Here is a 20,000-nt window from a genome sequence, read left to right as displayed (position 1 = left end):
AGTGGGCGTGGTTATGATGGATACAGGGCGTGGTTAGGATAAAGTAAACTCACCTTGCAGCCCTCACAGGAACTGACTCCATAATGATATCCTGAGGATTTGTCCTGGCAAACAAAACATGGCTTATAGACACGAGGAGGAGGAGGAGGAGACGGAGAACTCGGAATCATCTCCTCTGAACTCGTACTCCGAGTCTCCACCGCTGTACGGAGAGAGAGAGAGAGAGAGAGAGAGAGAGAGAGAAAGGGGGGGCATTATGAAATGTAAAATTCATGATGAATCAATGATCAGAAGAAAGGAAGAAAAAGAATGTTCAAAAACAACAATGAAAAAAAGATAAAAACATTGAAAGAAGGAAAGAATTAAACTGAAGAGAGAAATAAAAGAAAAAAGGAGGGATGAAAGAAGAGCGTCGCTCCACATGAAAAACACAAAAGCTTTTTCTTCAATTTTACTTCTAAATTCAGCTGTAAACAAAAAAATTGCTAATAAAGAGCCAAAGAATTCAAGTGTGTGTGTGTGTGTGTGTGTGTGGTGTGTGTGTGTGGTGTGTGTGTGGTGTGTGTGTGTGGTGTGTGTGTGGTGTGTGTGTGTGTGTGTGTGTGGTGTGTGTGTGTGTGTGTGTGTGTGGTGTGTGTGTGTGTGTGTGTGTGGTGTGTGTGTGTGTGTGGTGTGTGTGTGGTGTGTGTGTGTGTGGTGTGTGTGTGTGTGTGTGTGTGGTGTATGTGTGTGTGGTGTGTATGGTGTGTGTGTGTGGTGTGTATGGTGTGTGTGTGGTGTGTGTGTGTTCATGAAGTCATACCTATAAAAGAAACAGACACACAACACCATTTGCTGTACTGACCGCGTAGCGTCATCGTGTGTGTCCAGACTCCAGTATAAACACTGTGAGCCCGCATACACACACACACACACACACACACACACAATAATGTTGTCATGTGTCTTGTGCGTTGTGTGTGTTTGTTTTGTAAGTGTGAAACTTCATGTTCATTTGGGTGAGAGAAGAGTACAAGGACACACACACACACACACCACACACACACCACACACACACACCACACACACACACATACATACACACACACCACACACACACACACACACACACCACACACACCACACACACACACCACACACACACACATACATACACACACACCACACACACACACACACCACACACACACACCACACACACACACACACCACACACACACCACACACACACACCACACACACACACACCACACACATACCACACACACACACACACATACACACACACACACACACACCACACACCACACACACACACACACACACACACACCACACACACACACACACACACGTCTGAAGCTTATCACGGCTGCCATCTGGCTCATTTTTTGTGGTTTTGGTTCTTCGTCCCTCAGCAGCTTTAACTCTCACTGAACTCTCAAAATATTTGCGTTTGATCTCGACTCGTTGTTGCAGCGCTAATCCGCTAATGTGTTCATCAAACGTGTGTGTGTGTGTGTGTGTGTGTGTGTGTGTGTGTCTCAGCCTCTGATGTTTTTAAGAAAAAAAAGAAACAAAGACGGAGAAAGTAGGACTGAATGTGAAAGAAAGGAAAGAAAAGTAGTAAAGAAAGATGAAGAAAAAGGGGAATGAATTAAAAAGGAATGAATTAAAGGTGTAGAGAAAGTAAAGTAAAGAAGAACAGACATGAAACATAAAAAAAGTAAAAGAACAGAAGTGTGTGTGTGTGAGAGAGAGAGAGTGTGTATGTGTTTGTCTCTTCACACGTCCTTGTTCTCTCTCCTCAACTTCTCTCTCTCCTTCTCTTTCCTCTCCTTCTCTCCTCTCCTTCTCTCTCCTCTCCTTCTCTCCTCTCCTTCTCTCTCCTCTCCTTCTCTCCTCTCCTTCTCTCTCCTCTCCTTCTCTATCCTCTCCTTCTCTCTCCTGTCCTTCTCTCTCTCCTTCTCTATCCTCTCCTTCTCTCTCTCCTTCTCTCTCCTCTCCTTCTCTTTCCTCTCCTTCTCTCCTCTCCTTCTCTCTCCTCTCCTTCTCTCTCCTCTCCTTCTCTTTCCTCTCCTTCTCTCCTCTCCTTCTCTCTCCTCTCCTTCTCTCTCCTCTCCTTCTCTATCCTCTCCTTCTCTTTCCTCTCCTTCTCTCTCTCCTTCTCTATCCTCTCCTTCTCTTTCCTCTCCTTCTCTCTCCTCTCCTTCTCTCTCTCCTTCTCTCTCCTCTCCTTCTCTCTCTCCTTCTCTATCCTCTCCTTCTCTCTCTCCTTCTCTCTCCTCTCCTTCTCTTTCCTCTCCTTCTCTCCTCTCCTTCTCTCTCCTCTCCTTCTCTCTCCTCTCCTTCTCTATCCTCTCCTTCTCTCTCCTGTCCTTCTCTCTCTCCTTCTCTATCCTCTCCTTCTCTTTCCTCTCCTTCTCTCTCTCCTTCTCTATCCTCTCCTTCTCTTTCCTCTCCTTCTCTCTCCTCTCCTTCTCTCTCTCCTTCTCTATCCTCTCCTTCTCTTTCCTCTCCTTCTCTCTCTCCTTCTCTATCCTCTCCTTCTCTTTCCTCTCCTTCTCTCTCCTGTCCTTCTCTCTCTCCTTCTCTATCCTCTCCTTCTCTCTCTCCTTCTCTCTCCTCTCCTTCTCTTTCCTCTCCTTCTCTCCTCTCCTTCTCTCTCCTCTCCTTCTCTCTCCTCTCCTTCTCTCTCCTCTCCTTCTCTATCCTCTCCTTCTCTCTCCTGTCCTTCTCTCTCTCCTTCTCTATCCTCTCCTTCTCTTTCCTCTCCTTCTCTCTCTCCTTCTCTATCCTCTCCTTCTCTTTCCTCTCCTTCTCTCTCCTCTCCTTCTCTCTCTCCTTCTCTTTCCTCTCCTTCTCTCTCCTCTCCTTCTCTCCTCTCCTTCTCTCTCTCCTATTCTTTCCTCTCCTTCTCTTTCCTCTCCTACTCTTTCCTCTCCTACTCTTTCCTCTCCTTCTCTCTCTCCTTCTCTCTCTCCTCTCCTTCTCTTGGACGACTCTAAGCTCTACCCGATGTGTCACAGTGTTGACCTTCGACCCTTGACCCTCTGCCTGTCCTGCATTTCTCTGCTCCTCTGCAGTGTGAATTCCTCCCAGCTGCCTCGCTGATCTTTTACAGGATCTCGTAAGTCGCCCTGTAAAGTGTGTGTGTGTGTGTGTGTGTGTGTGTGTATGTCAGAGATGAGGCCTGAGGCTCTCTGGGGTTTTATTGGTCATCTCGGACATCCATTCATGCCATGGCCAGCAGCTGTCCCTCCGTCCCTCTGAGTCCCGACGTGTAAAAACAAAAAAGAGGGAATAACGGAGAGAAAAACGGACAAAAAACAGAAGAATCTTCAGAACTTTTTATTGGCTGCAAAAAAACCCCGAGTGTGATGAATGGACACTGAATTCTCACCCGGTGGGTCAGGCTTAACGAGCGCCGGACCGGGGGGTGGGGGAGGGCTAATAAAACAGACAGAGGAGGAAGGACAAATGAAGAGGATGTGAGGAGTAACGACACGGATCAGTGTGTGTGTGTGTGTGTGTGTGAGTGAGTGTGTGTGTGTGTGCGTGTGAGAGAGTCTGACCTTGGGTTTGACTTTGACTCCTCACTTGAGCATGAAGTTTAAAAAAAATGTAATAAAAAAAATTCTTTAAAAATAAAAATAAAACTTAAAAAAATGTAAAATGTTACATAAACAACAGTGTTAAAATGTTTCAATTATAATCAAATATTATAGAATTAATTTTAAACTTTTTTTATATTGATTTCTATTTATTATTAAATGTATTTTTAACCACAATTTCCAATTTCTGGGAGCTTAAAGATAAAAATCTCTGTCTTTAAAGGAGAAAAAGAGAAAAAGAAATAAATTAGTGTCCTGAACAACTAAGAGTTTTACTGTTTAAAACTACAAATGAATAAATAAATAAATAAATAAATAAATAAATAAATAAATAAATAAATAAATAAATAAAATGAGAAGATAGACAAAAAATTATGACTAAAAAAAAAAATCAATAAGTGATGAATTCTGGAAAAATACAAATAATTTATTTATTTTTCTTTAAAAAAGAAAGTTTTAAATTACACTTCAGATTATTTTTTACACATGAAGTGTTTACTGAATTTACTATTAATGACCACAATAAAATAATAATAAAAAAAATTAAAAATTGAAAAAATTAAAAAAGAAATTTAATTACCTTTTAAAAATCTTTTAATAAACAGTTTGTTTGTTTGTTTGTTGATTACTCTGTGTTTAATGTGTTTATGTTTATTTTATATACATATAGAACACACTTTTCAATTTTTCATATAACAGTATTTTTATAATAGCTTTTTTTTAGTTTTTTTTTTTAAATAAACTTTGTGATTTTTTTTATTTCTAGACGTGGGTGTTGTGTGAGAATAATAAATAATCCTCGTTTTTTCTTCAGTTGTTCCTCAAACAGAACCTTCTCTTTTTTTCTCTAAAGGTTCTCTTTAGATCTCTACAGCACAGTGTTCCACACAGATCCCATTCACACACACACACGAGTGCACTGTAGGAGTGAAGACAGCTCAGATAAATAGTTTCTTTCATTTACACAGTGTGTGTGCATAAGAGTGTGTGTATTTGTGTGTATATGTGTATGTGTGTGTGTGTGTGTATATGCATGTTCTGTGTATATGTGGGCGTGTTCTGTGTATATGTGGGCGTGTTCTGTGTATAAGTGGGCATGTTCTGTGTATATGTGGGCGTGTTCTGTGTATATGTGGGCGTGTTCTGTGTATAAGTGGGCATGTTCTGTGTATATGTGGGCGTGTTCTGTGTATAAGTGGGCATGTTCTGTGTATATGTGGGCGTGTTCTGTGTATAAGTGGACGTGTTCTATGTATATGTGTGTGTTCTGTGTATATGTGGGCGTGTTCTATGTATATGTGTGTGTTCTGTGTATATGTGGGCGTGTTCTATGTATAAGTGGGCGTGTTCTATGTATATGTGGGCATGTTCTGTGTATATGTGGGCGTGTTCTGTGTATAAGTGGACGTGTTCTATGTATATGTAGATGTGAGCATGTTCTGTGTATAAGTGGGCATGTTCTGTGTATATGTGGGCGTGTTCTGTGTATATGTGGGCGTGTTCTGTGTATATGTGTGTGTGTTCTATGTATATGTGGGCGTGTTCTATGTATATGTGGGCATGTTCTGTGTATAAGTGGGAATGTTCAGTGTATATGTGGGCGTGTTCTATGTATATGTGTGTGTGTTCTATGTATATGTGGGCGTGTTCTGTGTATATAAGTGTGTGTGTGTGTGTGTTCTGTGTATATGTGGGCGTGTTCTGTGTATATGTGTGTGTTCTATGTATATGTGGGCGTGTTCTGTGTATATAAGTGTGTGTGTGTGTGTTCTGTGTATATGTGGGCGTGTTCTATGTATATGTGTGTGTGTTCTATGTATATGTGGGCGTGTTCTATGTATATGTGGGCATGTTCTGTGTATATGTGGGCGTGTTCTATGTATATGTGTGTGTGTTCTATGTATATGTGGGCGTGTTCTATGTATATGTGGGCATGTTCTGTGTATAAGTGGGAATGTTCAGTGTATATGTGGGCGTGTTCTATGTATAAGTGGGCGTGTTCTGTGTATATGTGGGCGTGTTCTGTGTATATGTGTTTGTGTGTTCTGTGTATATGTGGGCGTGTTCTATGTATATAAGTGTGTGTGTGTGTGTATTCTGTGAATATGTGGGCGTGTTCTATGTATAAGTGGGCGTGTTCTGTGTATATGTGTTTGTGTGTTCTGTGTATATGTGGGCATGTTCTGTGTATATAAGTGTGTGTGTGTGTGTTCTGTGTATATGTGGGCATGTTCTATGTATAAGTGGGAATGTTCAGTGTATATGTGGGCGTGTTCTGTGTATATGTGGGCGTGTTCTGTGTATAAGTGGGAGTGTTTAGTGTATATGTGGGTGTGTTCTATGTATATGTGTGTTCTGTGTATATGTGGGCGTGTTCTATGTATATAAGTGTGTGTGTGTGTTCTGTGTATATGTGGGCGTGTTCTATGTATATGTGGGCATGTTCTGTGTATAAGTGGGAATGTTCAGTGTATATGTGGGCGTGTTCTGTGTATATGTGGGCGTGTTCTGTGTATAAGTGGGAGTGTTTAGTGTATATGTGGGTGTGTTCTATGTATATGTGTGTTCTGTGTATATGTGGGCGTGTTCTATGTATATAAGTGTGTGTGTGTGGGTGTGTTCTGTGTATATGTGGCGTGTTCTATGTATATGTGGGCATGTTCTGTGTATATGTGGGCGTGTTCTGTGTATATGTGGGCATGTTCTGTGTATATAAGTGTGTGTGTGTGTGTTCTGTGTATATGTGGGCGTGTTCTGTGTATATAAGTGTGTGTGTGTGTGTTCTGTGTATATGTGGGCGTGTTCTATGTATATGTGGGCATGTTCTGTGTATAAGTGGGAATGTTCAATGTATATGTGGGCATGTTCTGTGTATATGTGGGCGTGTTCTGTGTATAAGTGGGAGTGTTTAGTGTATATGTGGGTGTGTTCTATGTATATGTGTGTTCTGTGTATATGTGGGCGTGTTCCATGTATATAAGTGTGTGTGTGTGGGCATGTTCTGTGTATATGTGGGCGTGTTCTATGTATATGTGGGCATGTTCTGTGTATATGTGGGCGTGTTCTGTGTATAAGTGGGCATGTTCTGTGTATATGTAGGCGTGTTCTGTGTATATGTGGGCGTGTTCTGTGTATAAGTGGGCTTGTTCTGTGTATAAGTGGGAATGTTCAGTGTATATGTGGGCGTGTTCTATGTATAAGTGGGCGTGTTCTGTGTATATGTGGGCATGTTCTGTGTATATGTGGGTGTGTTCTGTGTATATGTGGGCGTGTTCTATGTATAAGTGGGCGTGTTCTATGAATATGTGGGCATGTTCTGTGTATATGTGGGCGTGTTCTATGTATAAGTGGGCGTGTTCTGTGAATATGTGGGCATGTTCTGTGAATATGTGGGCGTGTTCTGTGTATATGTGTGTGTGTTCTATGTATAAGTGGGCGTGTTCTGTGAATATGTGAATCAGAATCGGGTGTTCCAATCACTTCCATGGCCACAGGTGTATAAAATCAAGCACCTAGGCATGCAGACTGTTTTTACAAACATTTGTGAAAGAATGGGTCGCTCTCAGGAGCTCAGTGAATTCCAGCGTGGAACTGTGATAGGATGCCACCTGTGCAACAAATCCAGTCGTGAAATTTCCTCGCTCCTAAATATTCCACAGTCAACTGTCAGCTGTATTATAAGAACGTGGAAGTGTTTGGGAACGACAGCAACTCAGCCACGAAGTGGTAGGCCACGTAAACTGACGGAGCGGGGTCAGCGGATGCTGAGGCGCATAGTGCGAAGAGGTCGCCAACTTTCTGCAGAGTCAATCGCTACAGACCTCCAAACTTCATGTGGCCTTCAGATGAGCTCAAGAACAGTGCGCAGAGAGCTTCATGGAATGGGTTTCCATGGCCGAGCAGCTGCATCCAAGCCATACATCACCAAGTGCAATGCAAAGCGTCGGATGCAGTGGTGTAAAGCACGCCGCCACTGGACTCTAGAGCAGTGGAGACGCGTTCTCTGGAGTGACGAATCGCGCTTCTCCATCTGGCAATCTGATGGACGAGTCTGGGTTTGGCGGTTGTCAGGAGAACGGTACTTGTCTGACTGCATTGTGCCAAGTGTAAAGTTTGGTGGAGGGGGGATTATGGTGTGGGGTTGTTTTTCAGGAGCTGGGCTCGGCCCCTTAGTTCCAGTGAAAGGAACTCTGAATGCTTCAGCATACCAAGACATTTTGGACAATTCCATGCTCCCAACTTTGTGGGAACAGTTTGGAGCTGGCCCCTTCCTCTTCCAACATGACTGTGCACCAGTGACCAAAGCAAGGTCCATAAAGACATGGATGACAGAGTCTGGTGTGGATGAACTTGACTGGCCTGCACAGAGTCCTGACCTCAACCCGATAGAACACCTTTGGGATGAATTAGAGCGGAGACTGTGAGACAGACCTTCTCGTCCAACATCAGTGTGTGACCTCACAAATGTGCTTCTGGAAGAATGGTCAAAAATTCCCATAAACACACTCCTAAACCTTGTGAACAGCCTTCCCAGAAGAGTTGAAGCTGTTATAGCTGCAAAGGGTGGACCGACGTCATATTGAACTCTATGGATTAGGAATGGGATGTCACTTAATTTCATATGCAAGTCAAGGCAGGTGAGAGAATACTTTTGGCAATATAGTATATGTGTGTGTGTTCTGTGTATAAGTGGGAATGTTCTGTGTATATGTGGGCATGTTCTGTGTATATGTGGGCATGTTCTGTGTATATGTGGGCATGTTCTGTGTATATGTGGGCATGTTCTGTATATAAGTGGGCGTGTTCTGTGTATAAGTGGGCATGTTCTGTGTATATGTGGGCGTGTTCTGTGTATAAGTGGGCGTGTTCTGTGTATAAGTGGGCATGTTCTGTGTATATGTGGGCATGTTCTGTGTATATGTGGGCGTGTTCTGTGTATAAGTGGGCATGTTCTGTGTATATGTGGGCATGTTCTGTGTATAAGTGGGCGTGTTCTGTGTATAAGTGGGCATGTTCTGTGTATAAGTGGGCGTGTTCTGTGTATAAGTGGGCATGTTCTGTGTATATGTGGGCGTGTTCTGTGTATATGTGGGCATGTTCTGTGTATATGTGGGCGTGTTCTGTGTATAAGTGGGCATGTTCTGTGTATATGTGGGCATGTTCTGTGTATATGTGGGCATGTTCTGTGTATATGTGGGCATGTTCTGTGTATATGTGGGCATGTTCTGTGTATAAGTGGGCGTGTTCTGTGTATAAGTGGGCATGTTCTGTGTATATGTGGGCATGTTCTGTGTATAAGTGGGCGTGTTCTGTGTATAAGTGGGCGTGTTCTGTGTATATGTGGGCGTGTTCTGTGTATAAGTGGGCGTGTCCTGTGTATAAGTGGGCATGTTCTGTGTATATGTGGGCGTGTTCTGTGTATATGTGGGCGTGTTCTGTGTATTAGTGGGCATGTTCTGTGTATATGTGGGCATGTTCTGTGTATAAGTGGGCGTGTTCTGTGTATAAGTGGGCATGTTCTGTGTATATGTGAGCATGTTCTGTGTACAAGTGGGCGTGTTCTGTGTATAAGTGGGCGTGTTCTGTGTATATGTGGGCGTGTTCTGTGTATATGTGGGCGTGTTCTGTGTATATGTGGGCATGTTCTGTGTATATGTGGGCATGTTCTGTGTATAAGTGGGCGTGTTCTGTGTATAAGTGGGCGTGTTCTGTGTATTTGTGGGCATGTTCTGTGTATATGTGTGTGTGTTCTGTGTATATGTGGGCATGTTCTGTGTATATGTGGGCGTGTTCTGTGTATATGTGGGCATGTTCTGTGTATATGTGGGCATGTTCTGTGTATAAGTGGGCGTGTTCTGTGTATATGTGGGCATGTTCTGTGTATAAGTGGGCGTGTTCTGTGTATATGTGTGTGTGTTCTGTGTATAAGTGGGCGTGTTCTGTGCATATGTGGGCATGTTCTGTGTATATGTGGGCGTGTTCTGTGTATATGTGGGAATGTTCTGTGTATATGTGGGCGTGTTCTGTGTATATGTGGGCATGTTCTGTGTATATGTGGGCGTGTTCTGTGTATTTGTGGGCATGTTCTGTGTATATGTGTGTGTGTTCTGTGTATATGTGGGCGTGTTCTGTGTATATGTGGGCATGTTCTGTGTATATGTGGGCATGTTCTGTGTATATGTGGGCGTGTTCTGTGTATATGTGGGCATGTTCTGTGTATATGTGTGTGTGTTCTGTGTATATGTGGGCATGTTCTGTGTATATGTGGGCGTGTTCTGTGTATATGTGTGTGTTCTGTGTATATGTGGGCATGTTCTGTGTATATGTGTGAGTGTTCTGTGTATATGTGGGCGTGTTCTGTGTATATGTGGGCGTGTTCTGTGTATATGTGGGCGTGTTCTGTGTATATGTGTGTGTGTTCTGTGTATATGTGGGCATGTTCTGTGTATATGTGGGCATGTTCTGTGTATAAGTGGGCGTGTTCTGTGTATATGTGGGCGTGTTCTGTGTATAAGTGGGCGTGTTCTGTGTATAAGTGGGCGTGTTCTGTGTATATGTGTGTGTGTTCTGTGTATATGTGGGCGTGTTCTGTGTATATGTGTGTGTGTTCTGTGTATATGTGGGCATGTTCTGTGTATAAGTGGGCGTGTTCTGTGTATAAGTGGGCATGTTCTGTGTATAAGTGGGCGTGTTCTGTGTATATGTGGGCATGTTCTGTGTATATGTGGGCGTGTTCTGTGTATATGTGGGCATGTTCTGTGTATAAGTGGGCATGTTCTGTGTATATGTGGGCGTGTTCTGTGTATATGTGGGCATGTTCTGTGTATATGTGGGCATGTTCTGTGTATATGTGGGCGTGTTCTGTGTATATGTGGGCATGTTCTGTGTATATGTGGGCGTGTTCTGTGTATATGTGGGCATGTTCTGTGTATAAGTGGGCATGTTCTGTGTATATGTGGGCGTGTTCTGTGTATATGTGGGCATGTTCTGTGTATATGTGGGCATGTTCTGTGTATAAGTGGGCATGTTCTGTGTATAAGTGGGCGTGTTCTGTGTATATGTGGGCATGTTCTGTGTATATGTGGGCGTGTTCTGTGTATATGTGTGTGTACGTTCTGTGTATATGTGGGCGTGTTCTATGTATATATATGTGTGTGTGAGTTCTGTGTATATGTGGGTGTGTGTGTGTGTTCTGTGTATATATGGGTGGGTGTGTGTGTGTTCTGTGTATATGTGGGTGTGTGTGTTCTGTGTATATGTGGGTGGGTGTGTGTGTGTTCTGTGTATATGTGGGTGTGTGTGTTCTGTGTATATGTGGGTGTGTGTGTTCTGTGTATATGTGGGTGTGTGTGTTCTGTGTATATGTGGGTGTGTGTGTTCTGTGTATATATGGGTGGGTGTGTGTGTGTTCTGTGTATATGTGGGTGTGTGTGTTCTGTGTATATGTGGGTGTGTGTGTTCTGTGTATATGTGGGTGTGTGTGTTCTGTGTATATGTGGGTGTGTGTGTGTGTTCTGTGTATATGTGGGTGTGTGTGTTCTGTGTATATGTGGGTGTGTGTGTGTGTTCTGTGTATATGTGGGTGTGTGTGTTCTGTGTATATGTGGGTGTGTGTGTTCTGTGTATATGTGGGTGTGTGTGTTCTGTGTATATATGGGTGGGTGTGTGTGTGTTCTGTGTATATGTGGGTGTGTGTGTTCTGTGTATATGTGGGTGTGTGTGTTCTGTGTATATGTGGGTGTGTGTGTTCTGTGTATATGTGGGCGTGTTCTATGTATATATATGTATGTGTGTGTTCTGTGTATATGTGGGTGTGTGTGTGTGTTCTGTGTATATGTGGGTGTGTGTGTGTGTTCTGTGTATATGTGGGTGTGTGGGTGTGTTCTGTGTATATGTGGGCGTGTTCTATGTATATATATGTATGTGTGTGTTCTGTGTATATGTGGGTGTGTGTGGGTGTGTGTGTGTGTTCTGTGTATATGTGGGTGTGTGTGTGTGTTCTGTGTATATGTGGGTGTGTGTGTGTTCTGTGTATATGTGGGTGTGTGTGTGTGTTCTGTGTATATGTGGGTGTGTGTGTTCTGTGTATATGTGGGTGTGTGTGTGTGTTCTGTGTATATGTGGGTGTGTTCTATGTATATATATGTATGTGTGTGTTCTGTGTATATGTGTGTGTGTGTGTGTGTTCTGTGTATATGTGGGTGTGTGTGTTCTGTGTATATGTGGGTGTGTGTGTGTGTTCTGTGTATATGTGGGTGTGTGTGTTCTGTGTATATGTGGGTGTGTGTGTGTGTTCTGTGTATATGTGGGTGTGTGTGTGTGTTCTGTGTATATGTGGGTGTGTGTGTGTGTGTTCTGTGTATATGTGGGTGTGTGTGTGTGTGTTCTGTGTATATGTGGGTGTGTGTGTTCTGTGTATATGTGGGTGTGTGTGTTCTGTGTATATGTGTGTGTGTGTGTTCTGTGTATATGTGGGTGTGTGTGTGTGTTCTGTGTATATGTGTGTGTGTGTGTTCTGTGTATATGTGTGTGTGTGTGTTCTGTGTATATGTGGGTGTGTGTGTGTGTGTTCTGTGTATATGTGTGTGTGTGTGTTCTGTGTATATGTGGGTGTGTGTGTTCTGTGTATATGTGGGCGTGTTCTATGTATATATATGTATGTGTGTGTTCTGTGTATATGTGGGTGTGTGTGTGTGTTCTGTGTATATGTGGGTTTGTGTGTTCTGTGTATATGTGTGTGTGTGTGTGTTCTGTGTATATGTGGGCGTGTTCTATGTATATATATGTGTGTGTGTGTTCTGTGTATATGTGTGTGTGTGTTCTGTGTATATGTGGGCGTGTTCTATGTATATATATGTGTGTGTGTGTTCTGTGTATATGTGTGTGTGTGTGTGTGTTCTGTGTATATGTGGGCGTGTTCTATGTATATATATGTGTGTGTGTGTTCTGTGTATATGTGGGTGTGTGTGTGTGTTCTGTGTATATGTGGGCGTGTGTGTTCTGTGTATATGTGGGTGTGTGTGTTCTGTGTATATGTGGGCGTGTTCTATGTATATATATGTATGTGTGTGTTCTGTGTATATGTGGGTGTGTGTGTGTGTTCTGTGTATATGTGGGTTTGTGTGTTCTGTGTATATGTGTGTGTGTGTGTGTTCTGTGTATATGTGGGCGTGTTCTATGTATATATATGTGTGTGTGTGTTCTGTGTATATGTGTGTGTGTGTTCTGTGTATATGTGGGCGTGTTCTATGTATATATATGTGTGTGTGTGTTCTGTGTATATGTGTGTGTGTGTGTGTGTTCTGTGTATATGTGGGCGTGTTCTATGTATATATATGTGTGTGTGTGTTCTGTGTATATGTGGGTGTGTGTGTGTGTTCTGTGTATATGTGGGCGTGTGTGTTCTGTGTATATGTGGGTGTGTGTGTTCTGTGTATATGTGGGCGTGTTCTATGTATATATATGTGTGTGTGTGTTCTGTGTATATGTGGGTGTGTGTGTGTGTTCTGTGTATATGTGGGTGTGTGTGTTCTGTGTATATGTGGGTGTGTGTGGGTGTGTGTGTGTGTTCTGTGTATATGTGGGTGTGTGTGGGTGTGTGTGTGTTCTGTGTATATGTGGGTGTGTGTTCTGTGTATATGTGGGCGTGTTCTATGTATATATATGTGTGTGTGTGTTCTGTGTATATGTGGGTGTGTGTGTGTGTTCTGTGTATATGTGGGTGTGTGTGTTCTGTGTATATGTGGGTGTGTGTGGGTGTGTGTGTGTGTTCTGTGTATATGTGGGTGTGTGTGGGTGTGTGTGTGTGTTCTGTGTATATGTGGGTGTGTGTTCTGTGTATATGTGGGCGTGTTCTATGTATATATATGTGTGTGTGTGTTCTGTGTATATGTGGGTGTGTGTGTGTGTTCTGTGTATATGTGGGTGTGTGTGGGTGTGTGTGTGTGTGTTCTGTGTATATGTGGGTGTGTGTGTGTGTTCTGTGTATATGTGGGTGTGTGTGTGTGTTCTGTGTATATGTGGGTGTGTGTGGGTGTGTGTGTGTGTTCTGTGTATATGTGGGTGTGTGTTCTGTGTATATGTGGGCGTGTTCTATGTATATATATGTGTGTGTGTGTTCTGTGTATATGTGGGTGTGTGTGTGTGTTCTGTGTATATGTGGGTGTGTGTGGGTGTGTGTGTGTGTGTTCTGTGTATATGTGGGTGGGTGTGTGTGTTCTGTGTATATGTGGGCGTGTTCTATGTATATATATGTGTGTGTGTGTTCTGTGTATATGTGGGTGTGTGTGTGTGTTCTGTGTATATATATGTGTGTGTGTGTTCTGTGTATATGTGGGTGTGTGTGTGTGTGTTCTGTGTATATGTGGGTGTGTGTGTGTGTTCTATGTATATATATGTGTGTGTGTGTTCTGTGTATATGTGGGTGTGTGTGTGTGTGTTCTGTGTATATGTGGGTGTGTGTGTGTGTTCTGTGTATATATATGTGTGTGTGTGTTCTGTGTATATGTGGGTGTGTGTGTGTGTGTTCTGTGTATATGTGGGTGTGTGTGTGTGTTCTGTGTATATATATGTGTGTGTGTGTTCTGTGTATATGTGGGTGTGTGTGTGTGTGTTCTGTGTATATGTGGGTGTGTGTGTGTGTTCTATGTATATATATGTGTGTGTGTGTTCTGTGTATATGTGGGTGTGTGTGTGTGTGTTCTGTGTATATGTGGGTGTGTGTGTGTGTTCTGTGTATATGTGGGTGTGTGTGTGTGTTCTGTGTATATGTGGGTGGGTGTGGGTGTGTGTTCTGTGTATATGTGGGTGTGTGTGTGTGTGTTCTGTGTATATGTGGGTGTGTGTGTGTGTTCTATGTATATATATGTGTGTGTGTGTTCTGTGTATATGTGGGTGTGTGTGTGTGTGTTCTGTGTATATGTGGGTGTGTGTGTGTGTGTTCTGTGTATATGTGGGTGTGTGTGTGTGTTCTGTGTATATGTGGGTGGGTGTGGGTGTGTGTTCTGTGTATATGTGGGCGTGTTCTATGTATATATATGTGTGTGTGTGTTCTGTGTATATGTGCGCATGTTCTGTGTATAAGTAGGAATGTTCAGTGTATATGTGGGCGTGTTCTATGTATAAGTGGGAATGTTCAGTGTATATGTGGGCGTTTTCTGTGTATATGTGGGCGTGTCCTTTGTGTATGTATATGTAGGCTCCCTACATGTTGTGTAAGGTTACAGTGTGAAGTGTGAGTCTAATCTGATGGTGGAGGTCGATCTGAGAGTGTGTGGACTTTTCACAGCAAATTTGGTGCCAAACCTCCAGCGTCTTCAGTTTCACACTGTGTGTGTGTGTGTGTGTGTGTGTGTGTTGGTTTCTTCTTTTTTTTCAGTTTATTTCTGAGCAGAACATCCCACTGCTCTGGAGTGGAGTCTGATTTACTGATGTAGTGTGTGTGTGTGTGTGTGTGTGTGATGTAATTTCATACACCAATCTTTATATATTTTAAGAAATATTTGTGATTGTTTAAGAAGAAGGTTAGTAGATGTTTAGTAGATGGTTAGTAGAAGGTAAGTAGAAGGTTAGTAGATGTTTAGTAGATAAAGATATTAAAATGTGATATTATCTTCCTCTCAGATGTTGTTATTAATTACAGTCCAAGTTGTGAGAGAAAAAAAATCCCAGTAAATAAAATAATTTATTTCTTTTCATTCTTTATATGAATAGTTTTTAGAATTATTTTATAAACCCCTCACCCTCTACATCCTTCCTGTCATTAAAACAAAACCGGTCATTGTCCAGGAGATGATCCAATAAAAAACACACACACACACACATCAGGATGCCAGCCAAGAGCTGAACTAATAAAACGGGTAACACCACCGTGTCCTTTACACGTCCCTGCTACATAAACATGTAACCTTGGCCTTTTGGACAAAACACACAGACACACAGACACACACACACACACACAAACACACTGTAGATGATGAGTCAGGATGCACTCGGTGTCTAGATTTTTTAATGCTAATGTTGCTACCATGTACAGGAAGTCACACAACACTTAACGTGACATTTATTTTACTCAATTAACAAGATAAAAAATTAGCATCACAAATTTCTCCTAATATCATACTGTGATAAAAAAAAAGTCTCTTTTTGTCCAGTAACACACACACACACACACACACACACACCGCTGACTGGGCAGGAAAGATGGAGGGTTTTGTCTTTACACACACACTTGTTAAACCTGAATTGCGCCTCATTCAACACACACACACACACACACACACACACACACAAAGCACCCTTTCTTCTTTACAGTGCCCCATAAACCGACCCTTTTTTATTCCAGTTTCTCTTTTTTTTCTGGAAGACGTCGAGTCAACATTTGGTCACAGCCTGCACTTCACCCAGAGAAAAAAAACCTCGGAGAACAACGCTATCCAAATGAGCGTGAAGTTCACCTCCAGCTCCACCCCCGACTCCACCCCCGGCTCCACCAACACGCCGAACTGCTCCCGGAGACAAAAACTTACAGACAAAAGAAAAAAAAGAGAAGAGGAACAACTGAGCGTGAAGAAGTTTTACATGATAATCATACACCTTTAGCCTCCAACTCATCTGTTTTAGACGCCATTGTTTTTCTTTTTTTTATGTTTTTTCTAAATCCAGCCGCCATCAACGTCTTTCTATCGAACACGTATAATGATATGATTAGCCTTAAACATATCTGAGTGAAATTAGCATCGAACTTTCCTAGTCACAAAAACTCCATGCCCTCACAAATGCTGTTAGCTACAATTAGCATCATGCTATCGCTCGCAATATAACGGAAAAAATAAAAACTTTAACAATTCATCTAACCGCTACAATAAGAACCAGGCTAGAATTAGCATTGTGATTAAAACAGAATTAGCAATCCTGCACTAATCACAATTCTCTTTTGTTTAAAGCAAAAATTAGCAAATTTTTATAAAGCATTTATTAACAGCTAGCATCAGACATGACCGCTCTTTCCTACTGACATGTTCTAACGGATACAAGAAGACAAAAAAAAACTTGTTTAAAATAAGATTTTAAAATATTTTTTTAAATGTTAGAAAATTAGAAGCAACAGCGTGACTTCATTTATTAAAAATAGAATAAAAAGAATTAAATTCGAGAGACAAAGACTTTTATTATTTAGCTTTATTTCTTTTTTGTTTGTTTGTTTGTTTGTTTGTAGCTACAAATATTCACAATAAAAATAGCTAGAGTTTTGTTAATATAGAGGATTGTAAAAGTGTAAGAAAATATTGTATTTTAATTATTTAACTCTAATATTTTTTATTTTTATTAATAAATACACCCCGCTGTAACAGTTTGATTTCAGTTCAGTTTTATTTCCTAAATGTTTCAATAAAAAATCTGAACACTGATAAGGCGAGAAAATCAGATCAAAAACTGAATTATTTAATAAAACATTTAAATTATTTTAAAAATATTTTATTATTCATTATTAAAAATAAAATTTTTAAGATAAATAAGTTTTTCTGAAATGTGTGTGTGTGTGAGTGTGTGTGTGTTTGTGTGTGTGTGAGTGTGTGTGTGTGTGTGTGTGTGTGTGTTTGTGTGTGTGTGAGTGTGTGTGTGTTTGTGTGTGTGTGAGTGTGTGTGTGTGAGTGTGCGTATGTGTGTGTGCGCTCAGGCGTCTGGTGTGTATCTGTGCAGGTTTCACGGCTGCTTGTTGGAATTTGGCTGTGCGCCGTTACACAGTTTTACAGCTGGACAGCAGTGTGTTAGGGAAACGCTGTAAATAGCACCAATGTTCACACACACACACACACACACACAGAGATGCACACTCTAAATCTCAATGTCACCCTGATATTCATTACTGAATATTTTATAATAAACAGGAAATAAAGTAGAATAAAATAACCGTCTCTGTTATTAATGATGTATAAAGAGTAATACCGTCTTCCTGTGACTCGTTATAATCATTACACTCTGATAATCACCTGACTGCACTCACAGGGACGGAGCTAACTCACTAAACTGAGCTTCTTTTTTGACTTTTGACTTTTTCAGCTTTTAAAAAATTCTAAATCCTTGAATCATAATCTCTCACATTTTATTTGAATTGATTTAGTTGTTGACCATTTTTTAAAAATCATTTAAAAAAAATCTACTTTATTTATTTATTTATTTATTTATTTATTTATTTATTTATTTATTTATTTATTTACTCACATCTCACTTTTTCTTTTATCCCCCAGATGATACATGATCTCTTAAATATTTATCAGTAAACATTTTTTTCCACAAATTGTTTTAAAATGTTCCTAAGACTGATATTTACAATATCAAATCATTTTATTTCAATTTTTTAAATAAAATAAACATCAAAATGTCATGTGACGCTGCACAAATTAAACCGAACACTAACCTCTCTGTAACAGTAAATAAATATCATTAATAAGGCTAATGTTGCTAACAGTAAGTGTAAGTCTATGGTTTCCAGTTTGACTAAATAATAAAACGTTTAAGCCAATTGTCAAAAAGAAATTGTGTGTGTGTATTGTTGTTGTTGTTGTTGTTGTTGTTTATCCTACACTGATGTACTGTGTGCAAATTTTATTTATAACCTAACCCTAACCCTATTTTATTACAATAATTTTTTGACAAATAAATATTAATATTAATTAATAAATCAGTAATATTTTATTTATTATGTAACACATTTTAAAACATATTATTTTACAGATTTTAAAGATATTTTAAACGTGTAAATGAATTTATTTTGATGATAAAATTGCAGTAATGAATATTAGCATGAGGTCTTTTCACTCTCAGGAGGTTTTTTTTCCTCTTTGAAGCACAGACCGTCCTTCATCACCTGGTGTAATGTGAGACGAGGCCGATGATTGGGAAACCGCCCGATCCTCACCTGTACACTCTCTCAGTGTTTACGGAGCGAAACCGAACCCTGCGTCCTGAAAAGCTTTTCACACCCCGAGGACACTCGCACTGTGACCTGATGAAGGATCACCTTCTATTTAAACACAAGTCTATGGCTTTGTCTCAAATCCCTAATCCCTAAATAACTAGTGCACTACATAAACAACATTAATCACTGAGTAGTACAAACTACTATAAAGAAAATAAATTCATATTTAGGAAAGGATCTGAAGTCCAGCTGTCTCAGGGCAGTGCTGGACATCTAGTGCACTTCGTTAGTTACACTAGATAGTGCGCATACAGTAGTGCACTTAAACACAGCGGGATTCGTCCTGTTCTTCACGCAGTTGACTTTATCTATGTAAAGTCGATAAGATGTTATTTTGTGAAGTGCACTTGACTCATGGTAGACCTTTAATGCTCTATATAAACACTTCTTTAAGCATCTTTAAGGGTACTTCAGTTATCTGGTTGTTTTTCTGAAGAAACCCTTAAAGGTTCTTAGTAGGAGCTGTTTTCATATAAGAAATCTAACCAAAGGGTCACAAGTAGTTCAATTAAGAGCACTTCTTTATCATACAAACTTGTAAAGAACCATTAAAGAACTGTTAAAGAACCCTGAAGAACCCCTGGCTCCCACAAAGTACCAGGACACTTCAGCTAAATGTTAAAATGTTTTACTGTTTCCTGATAATAAAGACTTCCCATCATAAAGGTTCCAAGGTTCTATGTATGTCCTAGTTTTATTTTAAATGAACCCATAAAGAACCGTTGAAGTGTTCCTCTGACCACCTCTCAGAGAACCCTTAAAGTTTATCTGTCTAAGCCTACACAACAAAGTGTTTCCTGTTAGAAAGTGTCCGAGGGCCAACAAATTGTGAAGAACCTCCATCAAGTAACAGGATGCTCTATTAAAATAATCTAAAATCCTGGTAGGTTCTCCATAACAAAGTGTTTGCCTCTGGTTACAGGGTTCTGCATAGAGCCTTGGATAAATGAACCATCAAAGAACCATAGAGGCGTTCTTCATTTATCTCTGAAATATTATATGTGTAGATTTACAAACGAGTGCTTCCCTATGAGAAAGGGTTCCTTTTTTAGGAAGCTAAGAACCCTAAAGGAACCTGTGAAGATCTCTTTTCTATCACATGCAAAAAGCCTCATGTTAAATTCCTGACAGGTTCTGGATCCTAACAAGAGGTTAACGAGCAATAAATTGAAGTTCGTACAGCAAACACTCCAGAGTTCATACACTTCATCTTAAAACATCTTAAGGGTTCTCTACAGGCCCATTCTTATGGTTTCTATAGTAATGACACATTCACAGGGACGGTTTTATGGCGGATGATCCGATGATAATAAACACGTTAAAAAGGCTTCAAAAGGTTTTCTTACAGTAAGGAGAAATGTGTTTGTGTGGAAGGAGTCTCCAGTCTCAGGGTTCTGGAGGGTTCTG

The 20,000-nt window shown here is 40.8% G+C and overlaps 1 protein-coding gene across 3 annotated transcripts in view; it reads right to left on the bottom strand.

Moving 5' to 3' along the window:
- The window catches only part of LOC131342663 (retinoic acid receptor gamma-A-like), a 54,798-nt gene that overhangs the window by 5,793 nt on the left and 29,005 nt on the right, over positions 1 to 20,000 (bottom strand). For all 3 annotated transcript variants that reach the window (XM_058373782.1, XM_058373781.1, XM_058373783.1), the window contains one exon: positions 54 to 202. In XM_058373782.1, the coding sequence (XP_058229765.1) occupies positions 54 to 202 (149 nt within the window). The remainder of the gene's footprint in view (positions 1 to 53; positions 203 to 20,000) is intronic.

This window comes from Hemibagrus wyckioides, linkage group LG21 (assembly GCF_019097595.1).
Source record: "Hemibagrus wyckioides isolate EC202008001 linkage group LG21, SWU_Hwy_1.0, whole genome shotgun sequence".
Taxonomy (NCBI): Eukaryota; Metazoa; Chordata; class Actinopteri; order Siluriformes; family Bagridae; genus Hemibagrus; species Hemibagrus wyckioides.
Note: the sequence above shows the minus strand (reverse complement) of the source record. Positions and strands in the feature narration are given on the sequence as shown.